We start from the raw sequence: 27449 nt of genomic DNA on the forward strand, positions 1-27449 counted from the left end.
CTAAGATTTTGTGAAAAGCAATGGTTATACATGTATAAATGCATTTTTTTTTTGAAGAGCACAGGTCATAAACTGAGCTAAACGCAATCTTAATTAAAATTATCTGGTCTTATATTAACAACAAGAACAAGATATATAAATTATATAAATAATATTTCAAATATATTTCACTGTTCGCCATCTACCCCCTTTTCATTGTAATAAAAGATCAAAAGATTTATCGCGTTGGACCGAAGAAGACATGAACAAAACATTGCAAAAACCGATTTCATCCAAAAAAGACGGTCTTTCTGTCAATTTAAAATGCAAGCCAGCATAATTTATGGGCAGAGATATTTTTCTATGTTTCTCTGCAAAGTTACTTCATTTTTTTCAGTTGGTGGAGAACAAGGAGTATTCGAATAATTTTTATCAGAAAATGCTCTATTTAGTCTCTCTCCCTTTTTCCTCCTTACAGATAAAGAATATTAACTGTTATCATAGAGGACCTCTGGACGTATAATGTTCTTCAGCATATTCTAGAAGTAATAATAGTATAAATCAAATGTGGAAAATTTAAAACCACCGATTTTGCAGAGGAGTGTACTGTTATATCCTACGATTTTTCTTCACTTAATAAGACATATTACTCACAATAAATTAAAAACTTGGCTCCTTTATTAGCTTGAAATCATACAAAACTGCTTATTAAATAGAAACGGAACTCGGGGATGTGACAGATTATTAGAAAATTAATTTTTTTAAATTTCACTCTTAAACTATACATAGGTACTCTGATATAGACAATCTCGTTTTCGGATACTAAATTTTTTTAAGTGTCCTCCTTTATCAGTCATCCTTTTTTAGTACATATGCAGAAGAATTAAATTATATTTATCTGCATAAAAAGTTGAAAATAAAAAAAAACAGTGATCAGAGAATCCATTCACAATACTAATCTGTAAAAAGAGCCCAATACACAGTCACTGGGAATTCTAATGGTGGTATTAGGTGCCTACGAGTGGTAGGCATTTCCTGATGACAGGTAACACCTACCATGACCCAAATAAATTGATTACGACAACGAAACATTCCGTATCAGCAAAATAAACTTATTATTTGATATAAACATGCTGAATAGGTCATTATAACTCTAGAATTTAAGAAATACATACTTAGAAGATTGTTGACACCCTTGGACCATCAAGTTGTTTGTGAATAGCCTGTCTAGAATGATGAGTGCTCTTGTGTAGATAATATATAACGAACATTATTCAAACTCAAAGGTCCATTAAACAATACAAAACTGCAACACGGACCTCCAAACTTCAGAGATGGGATTAGGTGCCATTGAGGAATGAGCATCGCGTGCAGGTTTACACACATCTGTTAAATATCTGTTAAACACACAGGGGTTGATTTTCTTAGACAACCAAAACATTAACTTTTTCACTGGATTTCATGGTAATTATTTATTGAATGTTATTTATGGATATACCGTACTTAAAGAGGTCATCTAAGTTAAAATAACCAACACATCATTATATTTTTCGTTGATGGGAATGTAAAATAGTTGGTAACAGTGACCAACGAAGTTTGCAAGCAGTGTCCCTCACGAAAGATAATAATCCTTCATAACTACATTTCTAACTGTTTCCCTATAAAGTCTCGAGCTTAAATTGTTGACTTCTTGATCTTATCTACAGAGTGTTCTTAATTTACAGAGAAGTTCTGTCAGTAATAAAGTGAAGATAATCAACAAAAGGTTAAATATCGAACTATCAAAGCACAGAATAAAACTGATCTGAATTCAACAAACCAGTCGAACTCAGAAGGAAATAGTACTTCTTTCAGATGAAGTTTCTAGCCTGAGAGAAAACCTATGGTATACAGCTGTTTTGTCCTCCACTGTATATTATATCTCAAGTCTTACGTATAATATTACCATTCAACTTTTCAATTAATTAATCCGAGCAAATAATTCCACTATAAGAATGATCTGAATTTATCATGTCATACAACTGAAAAATGAAACGGAATCTTTATATAAGAAAAAATATTGGTTTGTTATTGATTAGTATGCTTGTGCATAAAGAGGGTAGGGTCACCAAGCATCGGACACATACCTTGCTTCGGACAACTTTAGACAATAAACTCTCTTTCACCTTAAGAGTTCCGTGTATTTATTTGATTCTGTCTTGAAGCTGAAGATTTGAACTTTTTAACTAGAGGTACTGTGAGCGATGAGCTCACTAAATGATACCCCCGCCTCCATATAGTTATAATGGCAAATGTTTTGCTGTGGCCGTGAAACCCAAAATATGTGTCGGATCAAAACGTAAAATAGGAGGTGCACAATGGCAATATGTAATAAAGATTCTGTGAAAGTTTCATCAAATTTCCTTCAGTGGTATGAGAGGAGTTGCGGATAAGAGATGTTACAGACGTACAGACGGACGGACTTAACGATTACTATATACCCTCCCGCTTTTCAAGCGGGGGGTATAATGAAACCGATTGTTATTAATCATGTTGTGATAAAAATACCCCGAGAATGGCCTTGAAGTTAGGTCATATTTTACATCACCAATTGCAAAGGGGAATAACCAGAAATTTATGATTTTGCAATTTTTAGAGTTATCGTTCTTTAAAATCGACTTCAACGGAACGAGTCAGACTTTGGTGAATTCTATCAAAGATTGGTAATTTTACATAAATTTCACTTCAATGCTTGTATAATTCATTTTAGAGCTGGATTTTACAAGTATGTTCATTTCTCCGTACATAGGACACAAAGTAACCATGCATCGGACACTTTCCGATGCAAAGGTAAGCACTACCATTTTCATACAGAACCCAACCGACAGCTGTTTTTTGCAGAAATATAAAATAAAAACTCTTAATTTTCAGTCAAAACACAAGTTATCGATATACAACGTCTAGAATCTGACTCAATTTATTTCTACAAAGCAGAGTATGATAACTCAGGAGAAAAAGGCGCGAATTACCGCATTCCAAGCATTTTAAAGCCATTCTAAGGCAAAGTGATCCATCTTGAATCGATCTACATTTACGCAAGGATATCGTCAATCAAACTTAAGTTGAGAGTTGTTATTCTAGATAAAAGATAAAAGTATATCCATATCAAAGATTTTAAAGCGCTGTAATAAAGGTATGATATTTCTCCAGTCCAAATGCCGTCGAGTTTGTCCGATGCATGGTAAATAATTTCCGATCCATGGTGAATTCTGAGTGATGTTTAAAAACTCGATTTTTCATTATATTTTCCCAATAACTTGTTGAAGTACAAGGATGTCCGATGCATGGTGAATTCACCCTAAATGTAATTCAGTGCGAATCAAGGATAACTTACAAAAGTTACGTGTATAATTCTCGACCTTTACAATTAATATGTGGACAAAATAAAACACCACTTACTTTGAAAAATATTCACATAAACATGTTTTCCGTTTTTAAGACTGAAAGGGGAATTAAACTATGATAGATTTTAAAGTTTGTCATGCAATTTTACGCCTAAAGAAGTAACAAAACATTTGTAATGTTTTCTGAAATGCACGTAATCAGAATTATCTTGTCATTGCAATCACGTGTGACTACATGAAGTACTAAAATACTAAATGAGTCCAGAACAGTTGGTATTCATGCAATGGCGGTAAGCTCAACAAAACTTCCTATAAAGCGGGGATAAAACACAAGAAAGGCATAAAATACATCTCCTGTCCCTTAAATGACGGAGCATTTATGGATTTTTCTCGAATTATTTTATGTTCAACCGTTCGAATCTTCATTAAGGAAAACAGAGTTAGCGTGATGGTTGTTCATCACTACATTAGAAGGGTCAGACATCAGTATCCGACGGCTTCTGGCGTCCTCATCAAGTGATGCGCCGTCGGAAATTCCTTTTGATTTGCAAACAAGGTTAAAGGAAAAGAATATGTCAATCAGGAAAAGCAACGGTCGTGATTCTTGTTTCATTTGTTAACCAAAGCAAACGAGCTTCAATATTTTGTACATGACAATTGGGCATATTTTCAACAACGCACTGAACGAGATTGGTTTTTGCTTTAAGCTTATTTGCATGTTTTATAAATTCATCATTGTAAATTAACTTTTTTCTTTTAAAGCATGCTCGCCAATAAAACAATAATATAAACATTAAATTATAATTTATAGATCAAGCAGCTCTTCGAGATTCGCTAAAACGACTGAATTTATTCTAATGCTAGACATATATATACAATGTATATATATATTAATGGCCTCTAAAATATATATTGTTTTATAGCCCTCTTTTAAATTGTTACAGTTCACTGTGAATTTAAAAAAAATAAATTGTTTTATACAAAGTTTTCACAAATAATCAAATTTATGCTGCTTGTAATTTGGTGAATTTTACATTGTAGGATTGTTACGGATTTTCTAAACCAATCAAACTCTTTGTTTGTGTTAGGTCATTTTTGTAAGCCACTTGCCGTCAAAATTTGTCCTATAGTCGGCACTCAGTGCAATTGAGCAATGAGGGATCTTTTTTACGCCAGCACCAAGTGCGACACGGACCTCAGTTTTTAAATACGGTCTCATTCAAAGGACCGGTATCCACATTCCAGAGTGGGATTTGAACACGCGTCGTAAGGATTAACTCCCTACTTCTCGAATCTAGAGCAGGCGCTCTTACCAATGCGCCACCTAGGCGACTCTGTAAGCCTGTTTAGTGCGGTGGAAAAATAAAACCCACAACCCATATTTCTTATAGGTTTGATTATGTATTTTTTTTACGTTCAACTCAAATTTTATAACATTTTTGACGTGTTTATGCTCATTGTATGTCAATAACTTAATATCCACTGAATTAGTATTTCCCGATCATCACACGGAGCACACGGTGGGTATGACAGGTCGGCAGGGGATGCCCACATTTCCATTGTACCTAATCTCTCTTTTGATGTTTTGAAGGTTTGTGTTTGCTCTGTTCCTATTTTGTATTGTTAAATGGCGTTTTGAACTTGAACAATGTCCTTTATCTCCATATGTTTCATTGTACCTTTAATGTATGTACATATTTTATCCTGTATTGTTTATTATGTGACCATCTTTATTGTTTGTTATTCATTTTACTTTATGTCATTTCATTAAATGACATAGTTGACAAAACTGCATTCTGCACTATCAGGCAGGTATTCTCATAGTAGGCCTAGGCATAAAAACTTTTTTCAATAGTCTTGCAAAATCCATGGTAGATTGGAAGAAGTCCATTCTCTCAAAATATAAGTCGTTGCACATGGACAAATTTAAATCTTAGCTTGCAACTGACATTGTATAAAACTCAACATAAAAAGGATGGTTTTAGTCTGATTTCTGAATAAATGAAATAATGTAAGTACATTTGCTTTCAAGTCTTTCATATTTTATTAAATGTTAAGGATCTCAAAGATCATATTGTTCTTTTTTCAAAATTGTAAAATTTAAAATAGTTAGGATGAACTGATTTTGAAATCTAGCAGGGACTATATTTTTGGCGACGTAAATTATTGACGCACAGGTTGATGACACAAGAATATCAGCAGCTTCGTTTAAAGTCATCATTTCGTAAGTTCTATGGTCTATGGTATCATTGAATCAAATGCTGACTGACGTTTTTCATACAAATTGTTAATTCCTTATTTACACATTGAAATGACGATCGTTTTTCCGTTATTTCTCGATCATGACAGTGAGGACACGGCGAGTGTAACCGATTAGCAGGGGATGCTCACTCCTCCATGGCACCTGATCCCACCTCTGATGTTTCGGAGGTTCGTGTTTGCTCTGCTCCTATTTTGCATTCTTTTTTGAACTTTTGAGCTTGAATACTGTTTGATATCTCCATATATATTTCATGAGAAGAATCCCTCTTTAAAAAGAAATTGCAGTTATCAATTCAAAATGTTGTACAGTTTTATTTTATTTGGATTTGGGATGGGGTTTTCCAAGTTTTTTTTTTCGAGAACAATGAAAACATGGCTTATATTGTAAAACAGTCTGGTTACTGTTATATCAGAAAGATATTCCAAATTTTTTTTTACAGTGATCACCTGGCATTTTCATTCATATCACAGACTTTTTTGATTTTGCAAAAAACAATCAGGATTTTACTCGAATTAAGAAATCTAAAATGGTTGTATATTGTTTTTAAAGTCATGCATTTTGTGGCATAAAACATGGCAGGATGTCAAATCAAAGCTTATATAGTGGTGGCAATATATTACATAAGGACGTTTTGTTCCTTCTATCTATCAGTTGTGAAATCGTATAGAATAAGTTTTCCTTTTAATTATTTTTGATTTTTTTTTTACTTTAGATTTCTTACTATGTTTAATGATGTGAAGAATGTTGCTTTACCTAAGAAAAAAGTGATTGCAGACGTAGCGAAATTATTCGATTTTACACCATGTAACATTAATGAATTAAAAAACCCGAAAACCCATGGTTCAGATTCGCTTTATTGATTCGTTTTTTAGCAAACTATTTATCCTAATAAGATGGATTAAGATTCCTACTTCTAATTATTACTTTAACGCTAATTAGAGAACGAATTACTTTCTCAACTAGAGGCAAACATTCACTGTTGTCTAGAAATGAGAAAATAGCCCCCAAGAAACAAACCTTTTCAATAATGAATCCTTCCACTTGAAGGGTTTCATTTCTCTCCATTATTCCGCGCTTACGTTTGATCAAAACGTTTTCTTTCTAATAGTGTCGCTTCGTACAGTGTGGTTTTTGTGAAGACATTCGGCGTTTGCTTTAAAGCACAGGTTAAACTGAAATAAGAATTTTTTAACTTTTTACCGCTTTTAGATAGACGGTAACGCGACATACATTGCTATCTTTAGTGAAAATTGTGCAAAATAGCCGAATTTCCGAAGAAATGTTCTTTATTTACGTACGCTTGTATTGACCTTTTTGCAGATTTTGAAATGAAATATACGAAGGTATCGAACAGTATTCAATAATAAAAAACAATTTATCAATACAAAATAGGACTAGAGCAAACATGGACCCCCAAAACATCAAAAGTGGGATTAGGTGTCAAAGAAAAGTGGGCATCACCAACCGTGTGCTGATTGTGTTGATCGGGAAACGTCAATTCGGTATATAATTAATGGACTTACAATTTGGAAAATCCCTTGTCAATTCAGTGTGTAAATGATGAATATAGATAATTTTATTTGTATATCGACCTTTTTTCCTTTGAAGCAGATTTTATTCACTTTCTTCTAAATGAGAAGAAAAGAAGAGTTGCTGTGGGCTTTAACTCGACACTTCGATAAATTGACGATGCAATATTGTCAATGCAATTAACAATATTAATTTTCATTCATATGTCGACTCCATATTTTTCAGTGAATTGAAAATCAAAGATACTAACTCGCTGCATACCAACTGTGAAGCATTTGTTTTACATGTAATACCGAATTCAACTATGGAATGTATGGGTTCTGATGCTTCTAAGAAAAATGATTTTCCAAATTTTGTATCAGAGTTTTTCAACAATGTCTTAAGGATAAATAACACAAACAGTTATTTTTTTAGAAATCAGCAATGTTTCTCTTAGATTTACGTTTAGATGGGTAAGCTGAAAAATGTTAAGCAAGTATAGCGGAAGAATCTAATAAGATTTTGTCAGGTTCAAAATCTTTGCAAAATTTTGTGTGGAATTATATTGAAAGCAAAACAAAGTTTCATATCCAAGTACTAAGGAAATCCTACAATTACCTTTAATTTAACCCCCTTCCCCGCAGTCACGCATTTTAACGCATATACCATTTCCTATTTCTGACGCAAAATAACGCATTTACCGTTTCCCCGCAATCACGCATTTTCACGCACTTTAAAAAGTTCATTAAATCTTCAATTTATTGCCAAATTCCAACAATTTCATACTTGCTTAATCTCATAAAATAAGAAAAATTATTTTCTTTTTAAAATATTACGTCATGATATTATTTACGCTAATAATATGGAAATTATTTGTACCCTGCTAGAAAGTGCTTGCGGGAAAATTGTAACATAATATTTCTATGACGTGAGGATTCAGTTTATTTTGCATAACAATTTTGTAAGTTGTAAAGTGTTAAGGGATTTATCATTTATTTCATTTCAATTCAAAATCAGTCAAAAAATAACTATTTATCCATGGATTAAATGTGTTTTGTGTTAAGTACTAGTACTTACTATTTAAGTACTAGTACCCTTAAAAGTAAGGTTTCATACCTTAGAACTAAATAATGTTGAGAAATAGTTGCTTCTGCGACAGGAGTCTTGCAGTTCTATCATATTTGTATTGTTATTCATATGAATATCAGTTTTCATCAAATTGTTTACATCGAGCCACAAGTTGTCCATTAGTCTCATTTGCACAGAATGACCCGATTGATATTATTATCACTTTACTCACATGACATTCCGCTGTTTGAAACGCTTTCATTTTTTCTGGGATTGGAAGATTCCTAGGTAGCTATCAACTTCAATCTTCAAAATATTTATGATTTTTGCGAACGTGTTATCACGGTTTTAAAGATTATATAATTATTCTTCTTTCACTAAAGTATTTTTGATTATGGGTATTTTGAAAGAAATTCTGGTATTGTCAGTGCAAATCAGGTGCACGAATAGTATGAGTAGCTATGCTCATGTCTTTTTTTTTTATTTTTGGTCTGCAGGCATCAACAGATGATACAACTCATTCCTAAACACTTTAATCTTTCATTGTATTCACCATGAAGCTATAAATATATATGTACACAATCTCTCTCTTCTCTATTTATTTCAATGTAGAATCTGAAAATGGGAAAAACCATATGCTAGTGTTTATATTCTTGCATTCCATGTGATTTAAATGTATCCGCCTATCTAAGAGTACCTTAAACTGGTCGACCTGTTAAATCCGAAAATGGTCCAGCTCAAATATACGGAATTGAAAATCTAAACATATACTTTATAATAGCGTTGTCTTTAATCATAGATATATGTATGACAATGTTCAAGGCATAAATATGAAAAAGACATGCACAATACCAATAGAATAATTTAGCGATATATTGTTATTCAAAGGCCAAAAAGGTTCCAAATGGCTAAAGTGCACTCATTTTTTTAGCTCAATCAATATTCGATTTTTCTAATTTTTTTTATTAGTGTTATCCTTTTTTCGTCAAAAAATTTAATCTTGTAATTAAGCAATCATTACGAATTTGAAACAAACACTAGTAATCAATTTTTTTCATAACAAAATATCTTACGCATCTATTGAAATGTTTTCACCAGTTAAACGTCTATCGTCTTATTTTCAGTATAATCTAACTGCATGCAAACATTGAGCGATTCCGAGGAAAATTGTGTTGACTTGATACTCGTCAACAGAACACTTCTTGAGGAAATTCAAAATCAATATAAGAGGCCTTCTTACATCAAAGCCAATATGTTGCTCCAAAATGAACCTCGCATATTGTTCTTCCACCAATAACAATAATTCAATTGGTCTCTGGTGTCTCCAACAACGGCGTGTGTCTCCTCACTACTTGAGGTTTTAATGTCTATTATTGCTAGCTAGAAATTAGTGTTCATTTTCACACGGCATAGATATGCCTTACCACAAGAACAAGAGGCTGTCTCTGTGAGGCCAGGCTCTACTCCAGCTCTAGAACATTTTTTTTAAAATTTTTATTTTTATTTTCGTCTTTTATCTCTCTGTCTTATGACTGAAAGTTTGAAGGTTACATGTTATAATATTAGATTAAAATGATGCAAATAATGGAAATCAGATTTAATATCTTATTTTTTTCTGTAAAGCAACTAAGTGTTGTAAATTTGGAATACACCGGGGGGCAGTATTATTACAAACATGCATATGACATGAACCTAAAAATTATCTTCATACACAATTGCAGTTTTTATTTTTTGTTCGTTTCTAAGAAATGTTTTTTTTTAAAAAATATCCATTGACTATAGATACTTGTGTAATCCTGAAATTGAATTGTGTAAACCAGATAGAATAATTTAATGACACAGGACTTAGGTCAAACGAAATTGCATTTGACTTGTATGTTTTTGTGCCCGTATGTACGTTTTATTTTTTTTAATCAGACTTTTGTTTCGATCGTAAAATTTACAAGATATGTTAAGTAATCATGTTACACGCACACAAAAAAAACCCTAAGTTCAATTATATTTTTTGTTGTATATCACGAATTGTATTGGCGTTTGCTCTGAAATATCCGCCATGCGATCTTGTAGAATGTAGATCTACTATCATGTCCTTTTAGGTCAGAAAGTCTTTATAACAATCTGACATAACACACTTTAAGTACAAATCCTTGAATTTCAAATCAATTTTTTCCAGGTTTTTGAATAATTAAATTACTATGTTCATCTGATATGTAAGGCACTGGTAAATACTTTGGTTATTAAAGTACAAATAACTAGTGTAACCTTTTTAAGGCAAACATAATTAAATAAAGTAGTTTTTTTAGGTAGACATAAGGGAAGAAAAGTGTTAATTTATTAATTTGAATATTATATACCATATATAATTATATAAGCGCTAGGTAAATTTATCAAAGAGATCTTCTTTTGTAATCGGGGTTTTAGTATTTTATCTGGAAACTCATTCAAACCCGTGATGTGCAACATGTTATAAAGAGAAAAATCTGTATATTTTGAAAGGACAAAGTATTTCACAGAAGTCTTGTGATGTTTCCAAATAACAGTATCCACATATACAAATCAGTACATGTCGTGAATTGTTCCGTTACCCTTATTAAAGACAGCATTTTTCAGTTCCAGCCGCAAATCAAAGGTTTCCCTTCCCGTATTGAAAGAGGCTAAAAAGGGGATCAGATTACAACTGTCAATGCTATTCTAAAAGGTCTTGATTAGGTGGATGTGATGAATTATTTTTTGCAACAATTAACACTCATAGGGCTACAAGTTCATACTTCTGATAAGCCTTGACAGGATTACTTCGTGTATTCCACAGACAAAGTCTTGGAATTTTCTGCTTACTTGCACAGAATATTATCCAACAGATAATTTTTTTTTTGACATCTCATATCTCTCTAAAACAGACAAAAAATGTGTGATCTCGCAGAGTATATTTTTTGTAGGGAAAGGGGTGGGTGAGTGTATAGGTTCTTTTTTTTCAATTTTTTTTTCAACCATAAAAAATTAATAATTAATGGAATGCTTACTCCTAATAGGCACTCAGCCCTGGTCCAACCTCTGTAATTTCTAGAGGTTTGTGATACTACCATCCTCACAGATTTTATATTATTTAGTTAGATTTATCACTGTTTGTTATAATAACCTTCTTCATTAAGGAAGTCCGATCCTAAGGCTCGTAAAATTAGGTAACGAGTAATTAAGGGTGCTCACAATAATGTGTCTGAATTCTTATTATTACATAAATTATTAATATCTGTTTCTTGAACTTTTATACAAAGAGAGTGTATTCCTGGGTACGGCTAATGCTGAGTCCTTATAATATTTTTTTTAAAAAGAGTATGCTTATAGTAATTAAAACCTTAAGAAGAATAAGAAAATGAAAGATGCAAAAAAAAAAAATACAAGAAAAGGCAAGATTATATAAACAAACAAGTTGTGTTTTTTAAACACTGATGCCCCCCTATGGCAACATAGTGAAGATTAAACTTTTCTTAATGCAAATTTAATTAATTGGTACCAAATGTAGGGTATTCTCACTGGGAAACAATTGTGAAATTTGAAAGTAGGCCAATGTTAGAGTTTTTTCAATAAGTACAAAAATCACCAAGGTCAAGGTCAAAAGGTCAAGGTAATTGGTATACAATGAAAGGTCTTGCCACATAGAATAATTATGTAGAGTATGGAAGCCTTAACCCTATCCGTTCAGAAGTTATGGCCAAGGCTAATTTTTTTTAAAGTAGGTCAAACTCCAAGGTCAAGGTCAAAGGGTCAAAGTTCTTGTTATCAAATGAAAGGTCTTGTCACAAGAAAAAAATATGTAAAGTATGAAAGCACTAGCCCTAATTCTTTAAATGTTATGGTCAATTTTTGCTTTTTTAAAGTAGGTCAAGGTCAAAGGGTCAAAGTTCTTGGTATCCAATAGAGGGTCTTCTCACAAGGATTAAATATTTGAAGTATGAAAGCCCTATCCCTTTCCATTCAAAAGTTATGGCCAAGGTTAAAGTTTTTTCACAAGTGCGGAAATCTACAAGGTCAAGGTCAAAAGGTCAAGATTGTTGGTATCCAATGAAAGGTCTTTTAACAAAGAATACATATGTGAAGTATAAATGTCCTGGTATCTACTGTTCGAAAGATATGGCCAAAGTAAAAGTTTAAAATTTTCATGTAAAAGTGGGTCAAACTCCAAGGTCAAGGTCAAAAGGTCAAATTTGGTGGTACTCAAAGAAAGGTCTTGTCACAAGGAATACACATGTGAAATATGAAAGTCATGGTGCCACCTAATCAAAAGTTATGGGCAAGGTTAAAGTTTTTGCGTACAAACAGACAAACAGACAGACAGAGAGACAAACAGAGAGACAGAGAAACAGACAGATGGACACGACAAAAACTATATACCCCCAAAACTTCGTTTACGGGGGCATAAAAAAATAAAATCGGATAATTCCATCACAAAACATTTCTCAACCATGTAAAACACTAAAGAAAAAAGATATAAACAAGATGACCTCTATTAAGATAGCGATTAAAAAACAGTATTTGAGACAATTTGAAACATAAAAAATAAGGTAAGAAAGTGTGTTTTAGCAGTTTTTAAAAGACATCCACACTTTCATCTAATTTTAAGTGTTCTGGGAGTTCATTCCACAAACTCGCGGAATCTCAACTTAGAGTCCGTTCTCCAAATAGTAAAAGGTAATGTTTGTAGAAAAAAAAATGTAATACGCCCCCCCCCCCCCACCTTCCTGATTCCTGCCTATTATAATTTAGGGGAAAATGGGTATATCGTACAGCTAAAACTCTTTTTCTAGTGAAACTATCCATTTTTTTTTTTATTTTTATGATTTATGTCATTGCGTATCTATTGATTATCCAGAGCGAAACAAAAAACCTAAGTGCGCTCACAAGCCTTGATTCATTTAAATAGACATCCTTTTAAAAAAAGATTAGCTTTTTGAAAAAAAAGATAAGCTTTTTGGTAACTAAAGTCCATAAAATACGAAACATTAATTACCTGTTTAAAAGCATTCCATTAGGATTAACTTAATTACGGATTTTTCATGTACCTACTATCTTTCATGTCTCTAATCATAATGTTAAATAAATCAAACTGGTATTAGCACTGAGCATTCAAAAATGAATGACTCCGTAAATTTTCCTTTAATTTATTCAACCAAATCTTAATTTAGCAACCTATGTAGATCTTATTCTTACAGACAGAGTAAACAGAAGATAACCAATGCATGGTTGTGGGCAATTGCAATTGAAAGTTTCCGGAAACAAAATGATAACAAGGTTTAGTAACAGATAGATATTTTCTATTAAGTGTAATTTGATATACTATTACACTAAAAAAAAAACATTGACAAAGCAATGTGTTTCAAATTCAAAACTTATGTTTTTATCCAATTAATGATTGAAAATTAATTTTAATGAATTTATTAGATAGCAACCCAAGTAGTACTGTATATCCTGGATTGGAGCAGTTTAGCCAGTTTATAAAAAAAGCGTAAACTGCTTCAACCCAGGTAATACAGTAAAATTGTGGTTGCTATTTACTTAATTCCTAAAATAGATAAAATCGCCATAACTATATTGAAAAAACTTATAACCATCGGTTCAAAATTCAAAAGTTACATATGAAATCGGTAATTTAGGCCTTTGAGGAGTGAGGGATCTTTTGATGCCAGCACCTACTGCTACACGGGCCTTTGATTCATATAGGCTCTCATACATAGGACCAGAATACACGACCCGCACTGAGATTCGAATCCACGATGAAAGGATCAACTTCTTCCTTTGTGGCCCTGTATCAAACGCTCTAAAATTGGGCCAGGTAAACAAGGTTTTGATATTGATTGAATTATATAGAGATAACGAGAAGTATTCAAGCTCAAATGTCCATAAAACAATACAAAATAGAAGAGAAAACACCGACTTCCAAAACATCAGAGGTGGGATCAGGTGGCATGAAGGGATGAGCATCTCTTGCCAACCGCTTGCCAACCGCTACATCCACCGTTTGCTCCTTGTTGTGATCGGGAAAGAATGGAAAAAATCTGTCGTCAATTAGAGTAGTATGAAAACGTCAGTCAGCAATTAACTCAATGGTGAATTGTTTTTGCTGGCAGGTAATTGTATCGACCATAAAACTTACAAATTGTTGATTTTAAACGAGACTGGTTAAACGTGAAATTTGTTGTAAGTCAGACTTTTGGGCAAATATTTGGGTCCAAAAATCTATAAATGAGTAACTTAGTCAAAAAGTCAAAAAATAGCAATTTTTATCTATTGCAATTTTTTATTGGTTTACAACTTTATTATTTGAAACTGTACGCTAGCCATGAATTTACTATATTAATAATGTAATAACAAAAATAAAGTTTATAGTACACTGTATGATGGTTATTGTTTAATGCCGTGATGTCTCTTTTTATATTATTTGAATACAGGTAGCCTTCAGTGAAGTCTATGTTCTAATACTAATATATATTTTTTGAATGATCATGACTATTTGGTAATGTAAGGATTTCTATATATATTGATACTGGTTTTAATTATTACAATGACTATAATTTTAGGGTTTTATTATATTACATTTTCCATTTATTTTCTGCCTACATGCTTCTTCCTTTTTCTGCTAAAATATATTTCCTTTTTTAAGAATAACTCTGGGTAAACAAATGCAAAACACGCTGTAACTTATACACATTCGGATCATTTTTTTTTGGTTGTAATTTTACCCAGGTATATTGTTGTCGGATTTAATCAGTTACATAACCTTATATGTATCTTCCGAGAGGAATTGTATTACAAAACGTGCTATGTACATTTATCAAACAATTCCGCCAATTCAATTCTCTAATAATGCATTCTGATTATAAAGACATCTCTTGTTTCTAAAACTCTGATTATTCGTCTCTAATTGTCTTCCTGTTATGAAAGTATTTCCTTATTGTTCATGTAGCAAAAAAGGGTCCATTTGTATTGACAGCAAACAATAAATCAGTCAATAAACGATTGCTTTTAGGGATTTGTTTTTCATGTCCTGCTTCCCTTTAAATACTTTAAATAACAACCGTAGTGTGCTTGTCCAAGATTGTTTAACAAATGCATAAGCATCTTCGATGTATATTTTAAACAATAAAATTCATGAATGATCTCTTACTCTTCATGAAAAATTAACATGTTTAAAATGCTTCAGTTTTGGATTTTCAAAAATCAAAATTGTTTCTTTTAAAAGGAAACAATCAAACACCATCCACATTTTTATTGAACTTTCCATCAATAAAGGTAAACTTCGGAGGTAAATTGTAGTAGAATGGAGCCTTGTTGCCAAAAACAGAGTGTAATATGGTGATGAGAATAAACGAAAAAGTAAATGAGTTTCCAGTTACAAAGCATAGAGTAAAAATTTTACTTGCTGTCTGCATTTTCCCCATTTGTCACTATCACAATAAAAAGTTAATAAAATAAAATTGTTGAGAACTGTGAGTAGACCCTTCACATTCTCTTACCTAACCTATTCGTCTATATTGTCTCTAAAACGTTTTAAATATGGCATATTCGAATAAATAGAGAATAATACATGGCAAAATCTGTATCACACCTCATATCAATTAGAGACTCCAATACCAGCCTGAGGACCGTAGGCCAGAAGGCTGATATTAGTCGGGGGTTGATATGGGGTGTGGTACAGATTTTGCCATGCATTGTTGTTTTTATCATATACTTAAAAATATTTTACGTTGTGATGTCATTTGATGCTCGTGTGACGTCAGTCATTTGGCTCCTTGTGTGTTCAAATGAAAACGATGAAAAACATGGAGATAACGAACAGTATTCAATATCAGTGTCCATAAAATAATACAAAATAGGAGCAGAGCAAACAAAGACCTTTGAAACATCAGAGGTGGGATCAGGTGCCATGGAGGAGTGGGCATCCCTACTGACGGTCATACCCGCCGTGTGTTCCTTGTCATGATCAGGAAATAACAGAAAAATCCGTCGTCAATTCAGTGTATAGATAATGGACTAACAAATATTATGAAAAACGTCAGTCAGCATTTGACTCAATGATAAATTGTATTTGCTGACTAGCTCATTGTATCGACTGAAGAAACTTTCGAAATGATGACTTTAAACGAGAGCGCTGATGTTCTTGACTCATCAACGCGCCTGTCAACAATCAACCTCGCCTTAGAAACTAGAGTATCTTGTGCATCGAATCAACTGAGAGACACAAACGCAGCATGCAGGTGATGAAAATACATTGCTGTATAAGCAAGAGAAGTTGACGACAGAAAGGTCAAAGTCATCACGTTTATCATAGAGCTTGGTTGTTAGATTACCACTAATATCTTTTCAAGTAAAATATCCAAGTATGAAACAGAACCTGTGGTATCTTTTATCTTAAGCTCACCAGGACACATCGCATCGACACAGGAATGGAAATTTCCATTGTTTATTGACAATACGTCGTCCATATATCTAAATGTTGAGTTAAAGGTCACAGAAAGTGTTTTCTTCTCTTCACACATAAGCTTTTGCACAAACTCTGCTTCATATGAATACAAAAACAGGTATGCCAGCAACGGAGTGCAATTGGTACCCATGGGATTCCAATAATTTATAAGAAGACATCGTCTCCAAATACCACATAGATATTGTCAATCAAAAACTCAAGCATCTTTTTGCTGTTAACTTCAGAGTACTTGTGTGTGCAATCAGAGTATGTTTGAACACAATAATTTTGCAAATGACTCATGTCCAAGTAAGAAAATTAACGAGTTCCATTTTTATTTTAAAAAAGCTGTAAATGATATCAAAAAGCTCGGACTTTAATTTACCGTGGGGAATTGTTGTGTTAAAGCTGAGAGTTTGTAAGTTCTTAAGCTGCTGATTTTGGTAAAATCTTGTGATTTTAAATTGTCCAATAGTCCTTTGGAATTTTTGAGTATCCACATCTCATTAACACCCATTCTTGAATATATTGTTGCATATAAGTACTCTTGAAGTTTTTTCTTCGCAACTGTCAATATCTTAGTGAGGAGTAAAGAAAGAGGCTTGGTTGAACATTTATTGGAACCCGCAATTTATCTTTGTTTATAATATTCTGCTGAAGTTTCGGAATCCAATATATCTTTATGGTAGTTTAAAATCATTTTGGTTCTTCGGTATATTAAAAGAATTCAAAACTGACATATGATTTTGGAGAACTTCTTCCTCAGAAAGGGAACTATGAGTATAAGTTGGATTACCATTTGTAGAATGATACCCAAGTTCCTCTAAAATACAATTTATATACTGAGCCTTACAAGCGAAGACAATGTTGTTACCTGCTTTGTCAGCAGGGACCAGTACGTACTGATCATGTAACCTATCTAATTCTTTTTTCACATCATGATTATTGAATACAGAAGAATAGATGTTTATTGAATATGATAGTAAAAAATTCCGAGTTATTCCGTATAAAAAGTAGAGATGTTCCGGAAAGATAAAATAAAGGGTGTGATAAAGGGTGCTGATACAGGGTTTGTATTACAGGGCGCGGTCTTGTGTTCATATTAGGGATGCAAAAATCTTGAATTATATAACAAATTTATAATAATTTTGTTTATCTATTATGAAATCTTACATGTTTTCCTATATTTAATATTGAAGATAGCGAAGAGATTGCATGCTCAAAAGACCAAAAAACCTAAAAGTTAGAATGATGTAAAAAAAATTCTTTCTTTTGAAATATTTAAATTTCATGCAGTAAAAAAAATCGTTTTTCCAATATGACCTGCTAAATGCTAATTATGTAATGAACTTGTGCATTTTTCCGTATTTCCTTTTTCATATTTGCAGGAGACACCAATTTTCAGTGGCTTTTTTTCAGAAAACATACAGCGCATGTTTTACCCACAAAGCTTTTGAGATATGTGATAATTCAAAGGATTTTACACATTAAATCTTGAAGTGCATGGGCAAGGGCTGTGGACACTATTTTCTAAAGGAAAATAAGCACAGAAATAGTCATTTAGAAGCTTTTCTACATAAAACGTAGAAAAGTACCCAATAATTGACGTCATTTTTAGGTCACCTGAGTAAACTCAGGTGACCTATTGCTATCCGTTTTTGTCCGTCGTCGTCCGTCGTCCGTCGTGCGTTAACATTTGAACATTTTCAGCTTCTTCTCTGCAACCACTCAACCGATTTCAACCAAATTTGGCACAAAGTATCTATGGATAAAGGGGAACAAAAATTTTGAATTTCATGACCCCTGCCCCCCTGGGGCCTGAGGGGTGGGGCCAAAACCACTAAAATTAATGCAATCTTTAAAAATCTTCTTCTTTACTCCTGGACATCAAGCAGTCAAACTGTTTGCATGATTGTAATCAGCATTGAGTTCTCTACCAAAATTGTGAAATTCATAGCCATGGGATCAGGGGTTCTAGTGCTAGGGCGGGGCTAAGTTAGTATATAGTGAAAATGCATTTATTCTTTGAAAATCTTCTTCTCTGCTTCTGAGTATTAAATAAACTAACTAAGTACATAGTTATGATGAGCAAGAGTGCCTCTTCCAGATTTGTGAATTTTTTGGCCCCAGGGTCAGTGGTTCTGGTGTTAGGGCGGGGCTCTATTGATTATATAGTGAAAATACACAAATTCTTTGAAAATCTTCTTCTCTGCTCCTGGTTATTAAATAAACTAACTAAGTACATAGTTATAATGAGCAAGAGTGCCTCTACCAAAATTTTGAATTTTATGGCCCCAGGGTCAGGTGTTCCGGTGTCAGGGCGGGGCTCTATTGATTATATAGTGAAAATACATGAATTCTTTGAAAATCTTCTTCTCTGCTTCTGGGTATCAAATAAACTAACTAAGTGCATAATTATAATGAGCAAGAGTGCCTCTACCAAAATTGTGAATTTTATGGCCCCAGGTTCAGGGGTTCTGGTGTTAGGGCGGGGCTCTATTGATTATATAGTGAAAATACATTAATTCTTTGAAAATCTTCTCAGCTTCTGGGTATTACATAAACTAACTAAGTGCATAGTTATGATGAGCAAGAGTGCCTCTACCAAAATTGTGAATTTTATGGCCCCAGGGTCAGGGGTTCTGGTAGTAGGGCAGGGCTCTGTTGATTATATAGTGAAAATACATGAATTCTTTGAAAATCTTCTTCTCTGCTCCTGGTTATTAAATAAACTAACTAAGTACATAGTTATAATGAACAAGAGTGCCTCTACCAAAATTTTGAATTTATGGCCCCAGGGTCAGGTGTTCCGGTGTCAGGGCGGGGCTCTATTGATTATATAATGAAAATACATGAATTCTAGGAAAATCTTCTTCTCTGCTTCTGGGTATCAAATAAACTAACGAAGTGCATAGTAATGATGAGCAAGAGTGCCTCTACCAAAATTGTGAATTTTATGGCCCCAGGTTCAGGGGTTCTGGTGTTAGGGCGGGGCTCTATCGATTATGTAGTAGTGAAAATACATTAATTCTTTGAAAATCTTCTCTGCTTCTGGGTATTAAATAAACTAACTAAGTGCATAGTTATGATGAGCAAGAGTGCCTCTACCACAATTGTGAATTTTATGGCCCCAGGGTCAGGGGTTCTGGTAGTAGGGCGGGGCTCTATTGATTATATAGTGAAAATACATGTCAGAATTCTTTGAAAATTTTCTTCTCTGCCACTAGGTATTAAATAAACTAACTAAGAACATAGTTATGATGAGCAAGAATGCCTCTTTCAAAATTTTGAATGTTATGGTTCTAGGTTCAGGGGTTCTGGTGTTAGGAGTTGGGATCTATTGGTTATATTATGAAAAGACATGAATTCTAGGAAAATTTTCTTCTCTGCTCCTGAATATTAAGCAGATGAACTACCTATATGGTTATGATGAGCAAGGGCTCTAATCTTCCAGAATAATGAATTTCAAGGCCCCAGGGTCAGGGGTACCATAAAAATGAATGAATTGTTTGAAATCTGCTCCTTGGTTTTAATCAAATACTTTTGAAAAGGAAGGATGCCTTTTCAAAAATGGTTGCAATGTGTGGATCTAGGCCTAAGGGTCAGGGGTTCATGTGTGGTAGGGGCACTACTGATTATTGTTGAATATTACTGATTACTTGAAATGTATTTTTTATTCCCCTACCTTGCCTATGGGTATTAAGTAACCAAACTGCTAAGTGTATAGTTATGATGATCAATGGTACCCCTTTCAAAATTGTGAATGCCATAGCATCTGGCTTCAAACATGAATCAAATTCAATCACTGGAAGTTGTTGCATAATGCTCAGGTGACCTATAAGGCCAATGGGCCTCTTGTTCAGAAATGGTCTTCCTTCATGCCATATTCCTCAATGATTAATCATATTCATCTACTCGGCTCATGTTACAACCCACTTCATAACTTTTTACGAACATATGAATGTTTATTGATCAGTTAAGCCAAAATTGTACCTTCCTCTTTAATGCTAAAAATTAAATATTATATTTAAGAAACGTACAATACCCATTTTTGATAAACATTTAATTCAAATTTTTCAACATTGATAATAATCAGAATGAAAAGCAAAGGGAATTACTTTTATAGAATATATTTCTCCGCTAATATCCGAAATCAAAGAGTGATTTTTTTCAAGTTCATGCATTTTTACTATATAACCAATAGAAACTTTCTCTTACACAAGTGTCCTTCATCCGTGGGACATGAAATAAACAAAATTCAAATGAAGCATCCTTGTTCAATATGCGAAGGTTTTTCGGATTTTTTTTTTTTATGATACCCAAGAGCGGAAATGATTTTATGACAAATAAGGTATTTTCACAATATTAACAAAATAGCCCTCGGAACATCATCACATTGGTTAATCTGACGATGTCACAACAAATTTCACCCTAACTAATTATAAAGGAATTTTGACTTTAATTCTTGCCCAAATTATTCAAGTATTACCTGGTTCGGTCACTTTACCCTTTATAGTCCGTAGAGGGGATTTTAAAAAAAGCGTAAATTGACCCAAACCAGGTTATACTCGAATAATTTGGGTATGAATTAGAATTCTTTTAAATTAAATTTAATTTTTAAACAACTGTGGTTGTTGAATTTTGTTGCTTTTTTATACAACCTTAGTAACGGGAGCGATGGGAGCTAAAACTTATACATAGCAGCCATGCTGGTAATACATATGTATTAAGATCGAGTTACTGTTTGAAGTTAAAGGAAAATTTATTAAATCTGGAATTGTCAATGAATCCCAAGAACTTCAAAAAAGAGGATTGCTTGGGTACAGATGATTCAGCTGGTGGTCTGTGGTCCCATACCAAACCAGGTTATACATAAACTATTTATTTTCCTTTTTAAATTTTTACCAATCACAGGTTAGAAAACAAAATTGAATATGAATATGCTTTCATTTTCATATGCTTTCATTTTGTTTGCTTTAAACCAAGAACATAGAAGATTATTTTAAGAATTAATGCATTTTACTATATAATCAATAGAGCCCGACCGTAACACCAGAACCTTTTTTCCCTGGGATCATGAAAAAAAAAATGAAGAGACACCCTTCCTTATCATAAAAAATACATAAATTTTGTTTGTTTAATACACAGGAACAGAGAAGATTTGCAAAGAAATAATGCACTTTCATTAAGTAATCAATATAGCCCCACTCCAGCACTAGAAACCCTGACCCTTGGGCATAAATTTCTCAATTTTATAAGAGGCCTCAATGCTTATTATAATCATACCACAGTTTACTTGCCTGATGTAGAGGAGTAAGAAGATTTTATAAGTTTTGATGATTTTAGTCCCAACACTCAACCCCCCCCCCCTCCCCCACCCACCGGGAAATGCAGGGGTCATTAATTTAATTTGTTTTTGTTCCCTTTAACACATACATGTAGGTGCTACATTTATATACCAAAATTGATTTGCATTGGTTCAGCAGTTTCAGAGAAGACGCTGAAAATGTTCAAAAGTTAACGCACATCGCACGATGCGGGACGGCGGAAAAAAATCATATAGCAATAGGCCACCTGAGTGACTGAGATGACAAACATTTAATGCACTTTATGATCATCTGATCAAAAGGTTCATCCGCTCAAACTCTGAACCCATCATCATGGTTCCATGACTCATATGTTTAAAAGCATTTGAAAAGTGCTTATTGACTGATTTCCATCTTTTTAAAGGTAAGACATATCAAATTAAGACGGGTTAAGCCTCGCCCATTTATCTTCTGTGGTAGGGACCATTTAAACAGAATTGTTCTGTACCCTTCATTTATCTATATCAAATATTGGTGGAACTGGTTCAACGGCCGGAAAGAATATTCTGATTATGCTATAAAAAACTTCGATTTTCAACCTTTGACTTGAACTGATATTGCAAGGACTCATAAGAATTTCATATTTCAGGTTGGGCGGTAACTTAGATATCTTCAGAATAACATTCTATGTGCAAACTTTGTGGCTTAGTCGATAAAACAACATTATTAGTATAAATAATCGAATGTTGAATAGAATTTTGTACATTCGTCCGATTATGACGAGGAGCATTTGGTGGATCTCCCAATTCAGAGGATTTTAGAGGTCCTTGTTTGCTTTGCTCTGGATTTGCATTGTTTCAAACACTTTTTGATCCTAAATACTATTCGTTTTCTTCATTTTTCTTAGATTTTTTTTCTAAAGTGTTTGAATATCTTTTTAAGCCTTGATATCTAGTTATGACTTTATTTCCTTCCTCATATAAATTCTTTCTAAGATCTATGTCAGATATTGGAGTTTCTGTTAAGGGCTTATCTATTTTTTTTAACTATTTATTTTTGTATAGACTCCCTTTTTTCTATCTATTTTCAAATTTATTTCCTAACCACTCTTTCCTTCCGTCAATTCCATGTATATGTATCTTCCTTATATAACACAAATTTTACTATTTTGACAAAGTTTACAAATTAGGAATTCTATCAACATTTTCTTTTCTATGTTCCCCTCAACCTTTTGAAGATATTTTGTAAAAAAAACAAAAAAAAAGGTGTTTTGTGATGGAATTTGTAATAGAGTATCCTCCACAAATATTTGTAAACATTTAAATACAACTACTATCTGTTGTAACGCAGTTTTAAATCAAATCATAGTATTCTGTTTCATCTGTTTAACTTAGATTTTATATTTAAATAAAAATGTATCAATGAATGTATACTTTTATTTTGATCCAAGAACATGCACATTACTGTTTCGAAAGGATAATTATCAAAATAATTCATTAATGGGTTTAAAATAACTATTTAATATTGATTGTACTTTGCTTACGTCCAATTTGACAAATTTCCAACCATATGTGTATAGAAACATTATAATATACCGGCGTAGAACTTCAAAGTTCGGCGTTTTCTTGGTTGTCAGGGACATATAGTAGTGAAGGTTCTTTATCGTGTCAAAGCCTGCCGTGACACGGGGACAAAACTTTAAGTTTTCATATAAAGGGCATGCAACATTCATTTCAGGATGCATTTAGTTTCTCGCAGAAAGTCCTTGACTGCCGTTTTTCATACTTCTTATTTGACCATCGTTTTTCAATTTGAATTGTCTAAGTGTCTTTCCGTTACTTTATAAATGTTCAAGAATAGGTTGAAGGTTTGGTGTGCGGACGACAGAAGATTTTTACCCCTTCCCGGCAATCTATTCCACTTCCATTGTTTTTAAACTTCAGTGCTTGCTTTGCTTCGAAATTTGTATTATAATTGGATTTAACAATATGAAATTTGATTTAACACATTTCACTTCAGGAACATATATATAAACACAATATAACAAGAAGGAAAAACGTTCCAGACAACTGTTTTTGCGTCTTGGAAACGACTTCTATTGACATAATAAATTTGTCTTTCTTTCAAGTGTACTCCAATATGCTCACCTTGTTTGTACAAAGAGTTTCCATCTACCACTGTCAACCGTTATATACTATTTTTATAATGTCTAGTATCTATTTGTCATAATTTTTATTTTCACTTGAAAAAATATTAGATCTGTAAAATATTTAAATTTTACACTGAAATGAAATTTAAAAAAAATAATAATGTAGCTTTCTATTAAATATTACATGTATTAAAATACATATCTAGCACTCTGTATAAGTGTCCTGCTTTAGAGAAATAGAAAAGCTATTCCAAATTTTAACAGATGTAATCACTTGCAATATAATATCTCAGCAGTCATGAAGAGGTACCGAAATTTAGTAATTATATCATTTTAATTATTCTGAATTATTATTCTGAACAGACATAATCTACGTTGCATTTAAATGTTTATTTTAAGAACCATTTCAAAGGCATGCATTATTAAGATACTGTGTGGAATTGTGATTTCTCTTAAAAATGCTGTCACAACCAATTGCATCATGACGACTTTTTTTTTTTTTTATAAAATTCTCTCATAAGTTAACATAGGTTCAATAGACGTTGTTATCTGCTTTTGGATTTGAAATGTTTTCTCAACTACCCATTACTGTAATAATTAATTCAATAATTGGCGTTATTTCAATAGTTGCTTAAATATGCGGTATCTCAACAATGGTGAAAACTTTCGAAAGGAACATTAAACAACTAAAAAAACAAACAAACAAACAAACAATTTTTCCAATACGGTATTTCTATGTCGCTTCAAATTACTAAAATCATTATAAGATCTAGATGAAAAACGCTAGGTATTTCAAGCATAGTTACTTCAGTATTATTGGACTTAGGTACACCAATGATTGTTAAAAAAAGTTGACGTGAGTAATGAACGAACTAATGCAATAATATAAAGAGAGCCCATGTGTACATTGTATACAATTCCCTTGCATATAACTGTAAGTGAGATAATGACCAAAAGGTATCGTACTTTTCAATACTTCTACACCAGAGGGTCATTTTACTCATAATGTAATAAGTTGTGACATCTATTTTAATTAATATAACGCTTTTTTGAATGGAATAAAGAAATCTGTTAACAATAATCGCCAAACCTTTTTTTCAACAATAACATTCATGTCTGCTTTCCATGCATGTAAATTTGCTGATGCATCATTGATCATCACGTGATGTATTGAATGGGAAATTACCCAGAAAACTGTCAGGCAAAGACGTCTTTTCTATTGTATCTCTGTATATATTTGCTTTGTCAACGTTTTTAATATTTCTATTAGAAAAAAACCTTCAACTCATAATCAGAATTTTATCAGTTTACATTTATCCAACTCGTGAAACCTATCCTAAACAGGATGAAAAGACTTCTACACTGATTATTTAAAGATTATTTTTAAACAAATCTTTTTAATATATCTTCAGTAAAGTATGTATGCACTTGTTTCACTAATTAATACAGAAAGCAATATGAACGGTGGTATGAATTTTCTACACATGTTGAAATTTTCATCATAAAACTGGCAGAATTCTTACAATGTTTTATGCATGTAATGCAAAATACATCTGAGGCTCTTCTACTTTAACCTCGTTACGTCTTGTGTACACACCTTCAGATAACGTTAAAGAAGCGTGTTTTTCTTCATACTTAGTGTTGAAATATTCTGACAAATTGACTGAAACCTGCTGTGCAAATTTGATACGCCTAATTTAAATGTCATTTTTCATTTATTTTTGTGGTTTTCTGTTTAATTCTAGTGTCTCACACAAAAGACTTCCGATAAAGGTAAATTAAAAAAAAACAAAAACAAAAACAAACAAAAAGAAAAACGTTTGGGCAACCACTCTTTGCTTCAGAGTATTTTTACCTCATATTATATAGTTTCTTTGATCTTCAAATAGTAAGTTTCTATGGTGCCTTGTCAGCTCTTTTGTTATTAAATCACTAGACCAAATTAAACTGTAGACTGTAAAAATATACACATATGTAAACTTGACATTTTACATGAATGAAGTTAACCTATGAAGGCGCATCACTCGTTAGAACCAGGATCGTGTGTTAGGTAAAGTGATACTACCATCTGTTAAAAAGACCGATACGTGTTTTGAAATGTAATATCCTGATAAAAAGGTCGAAACATTTAATTTTTACACGAAAAGAGTCAGGATTGTTAGGTAAAAAAAACAGTCTGAAACAAAAAAATCTTTAAAAAGTTCATTTCACTCACCTGGAAGAGCCTGAGAATATTGGCTACCATGATAGAAACAGTACTGGCCGCAGCCCCGATGACCCCAACCACAGGCTTAATAGGGGTGTACACAGGATTTCTTCCGTTGTCACACTGGTAATCAGTCATATCAATGCTGGTCAGTTGAGCTTTTATAAAGTCCATACATTGCTCAAGAGCATGAGTGTCCGAACTACACGTGTCCAGAATATGAGTCCCAATTGTGATTCCTGGTAATAAGTTTTCATCTGCGTTAATTTTGTCAATTGCAAACAACATGGCTTCCAGTCTTTGTATTCCCTTTTCTTTTTTTATAGTCCCACAGTCTTTACCACTCTGTCCTTTTTCATGCATTGGGAAAAGTCCTCCAAAAATCATATTCCCGTCGAGTTGAATTTTATTTTTGTCCTTGATTGAGGCCTTGGCAAATTGAAGAGTTAAGTATAAAAACAATATTATCCAAGCAAAGAACTTGAGTAATTTCTGCATACTGTCCTGGAATGTTGGTTTGAAGCGTGTTCTGTCAGATTGGCAATCACATCTGTAACGTTATCCGTGAGCCAAAGCACGGATTATCCGATACTTTTTGAAGAGCATTGATTTAAGTCATGCTGAAGTGGGGAGCATGCGCCTTGTCGATACGCCGGGCTATCTAATGAGACTGCCTTCTGTGCTTGAAATTCTAGGAAAGAAATTTTAACATCGATTTGAAATTTAAGTTTGTTTACATTCTTTTATAAATTGTAGAAAGACATGTAATTCATGTCAGTAGAAACAAGAAGAAGTCTGTTGATAATTGCCTTAAAACTAACAGAAAAACCAATACTACATTAATACCTGTCAGAAAGTAAATACCATCTGTGTTCTCACCTTTACTAGAGGTTAAAAACTGATAATTTACTGTAAATAGGACATCTTAATTAAAATAAACATTTTCCGGTACATTCATTAGTATTTAAGATAATACAAAACACCAATGAATTCTATTTTAACTCATTTGAAAAGTACAGGAAAAAAGTAACACATGTGTTTCACAATATAGCATGTAAGAAAAATTCTATAAAATTGAGGTTTATATTTTAACATGCCTTTATGATGTCTAACATTCTTTTATTAAGTGCA

At 32.8% G+C, this 27449-nt stretch overlaps 1 protein-coding gene across 1 annotated transcript in view; it reads right to left on the minus strand.

Moving 5' to 3' along the window:
- Positions 1–26988, minus strand: part of LOC134270888 (metabotropic glutamate receptor 4-like) — a 47768-nt gene extending 20780 nt beyond the window's left edge. Inside the window, exon 1 of the mRNA XM_062753136.1 lies at positions 26328–26988. Within this exon, the coding sequence (XP_062609120.1) occupies positions 26328–26816 (489 nt within the window). The 5' untranslated portion in view covers positions 26817–26988. The remainder of the gene's footprint in view (positions 1–26327) is intronic.
- Between the last annotated feature and the right edge of the window lie 461 nt (positions 26989–27449).

This window comes from Saccostrea cucullata, unplaced genomic scaffold, assembly GCF_032062105.1.
Source record: "Saccostrea cucullata isolate Sc308-1 unplaced genomic scaffold, CSIRO_AGI_Scuc_v1 ctg1003, whole genome shotgun sequence".
Taxonomy (NCBI): domain Eukaryota; kingdom Metazoa; phylum Mollusca; class Bivalvia; order Ostreida; family Ostreidae; genus Saccostrea; species Saccostrea cuccullata.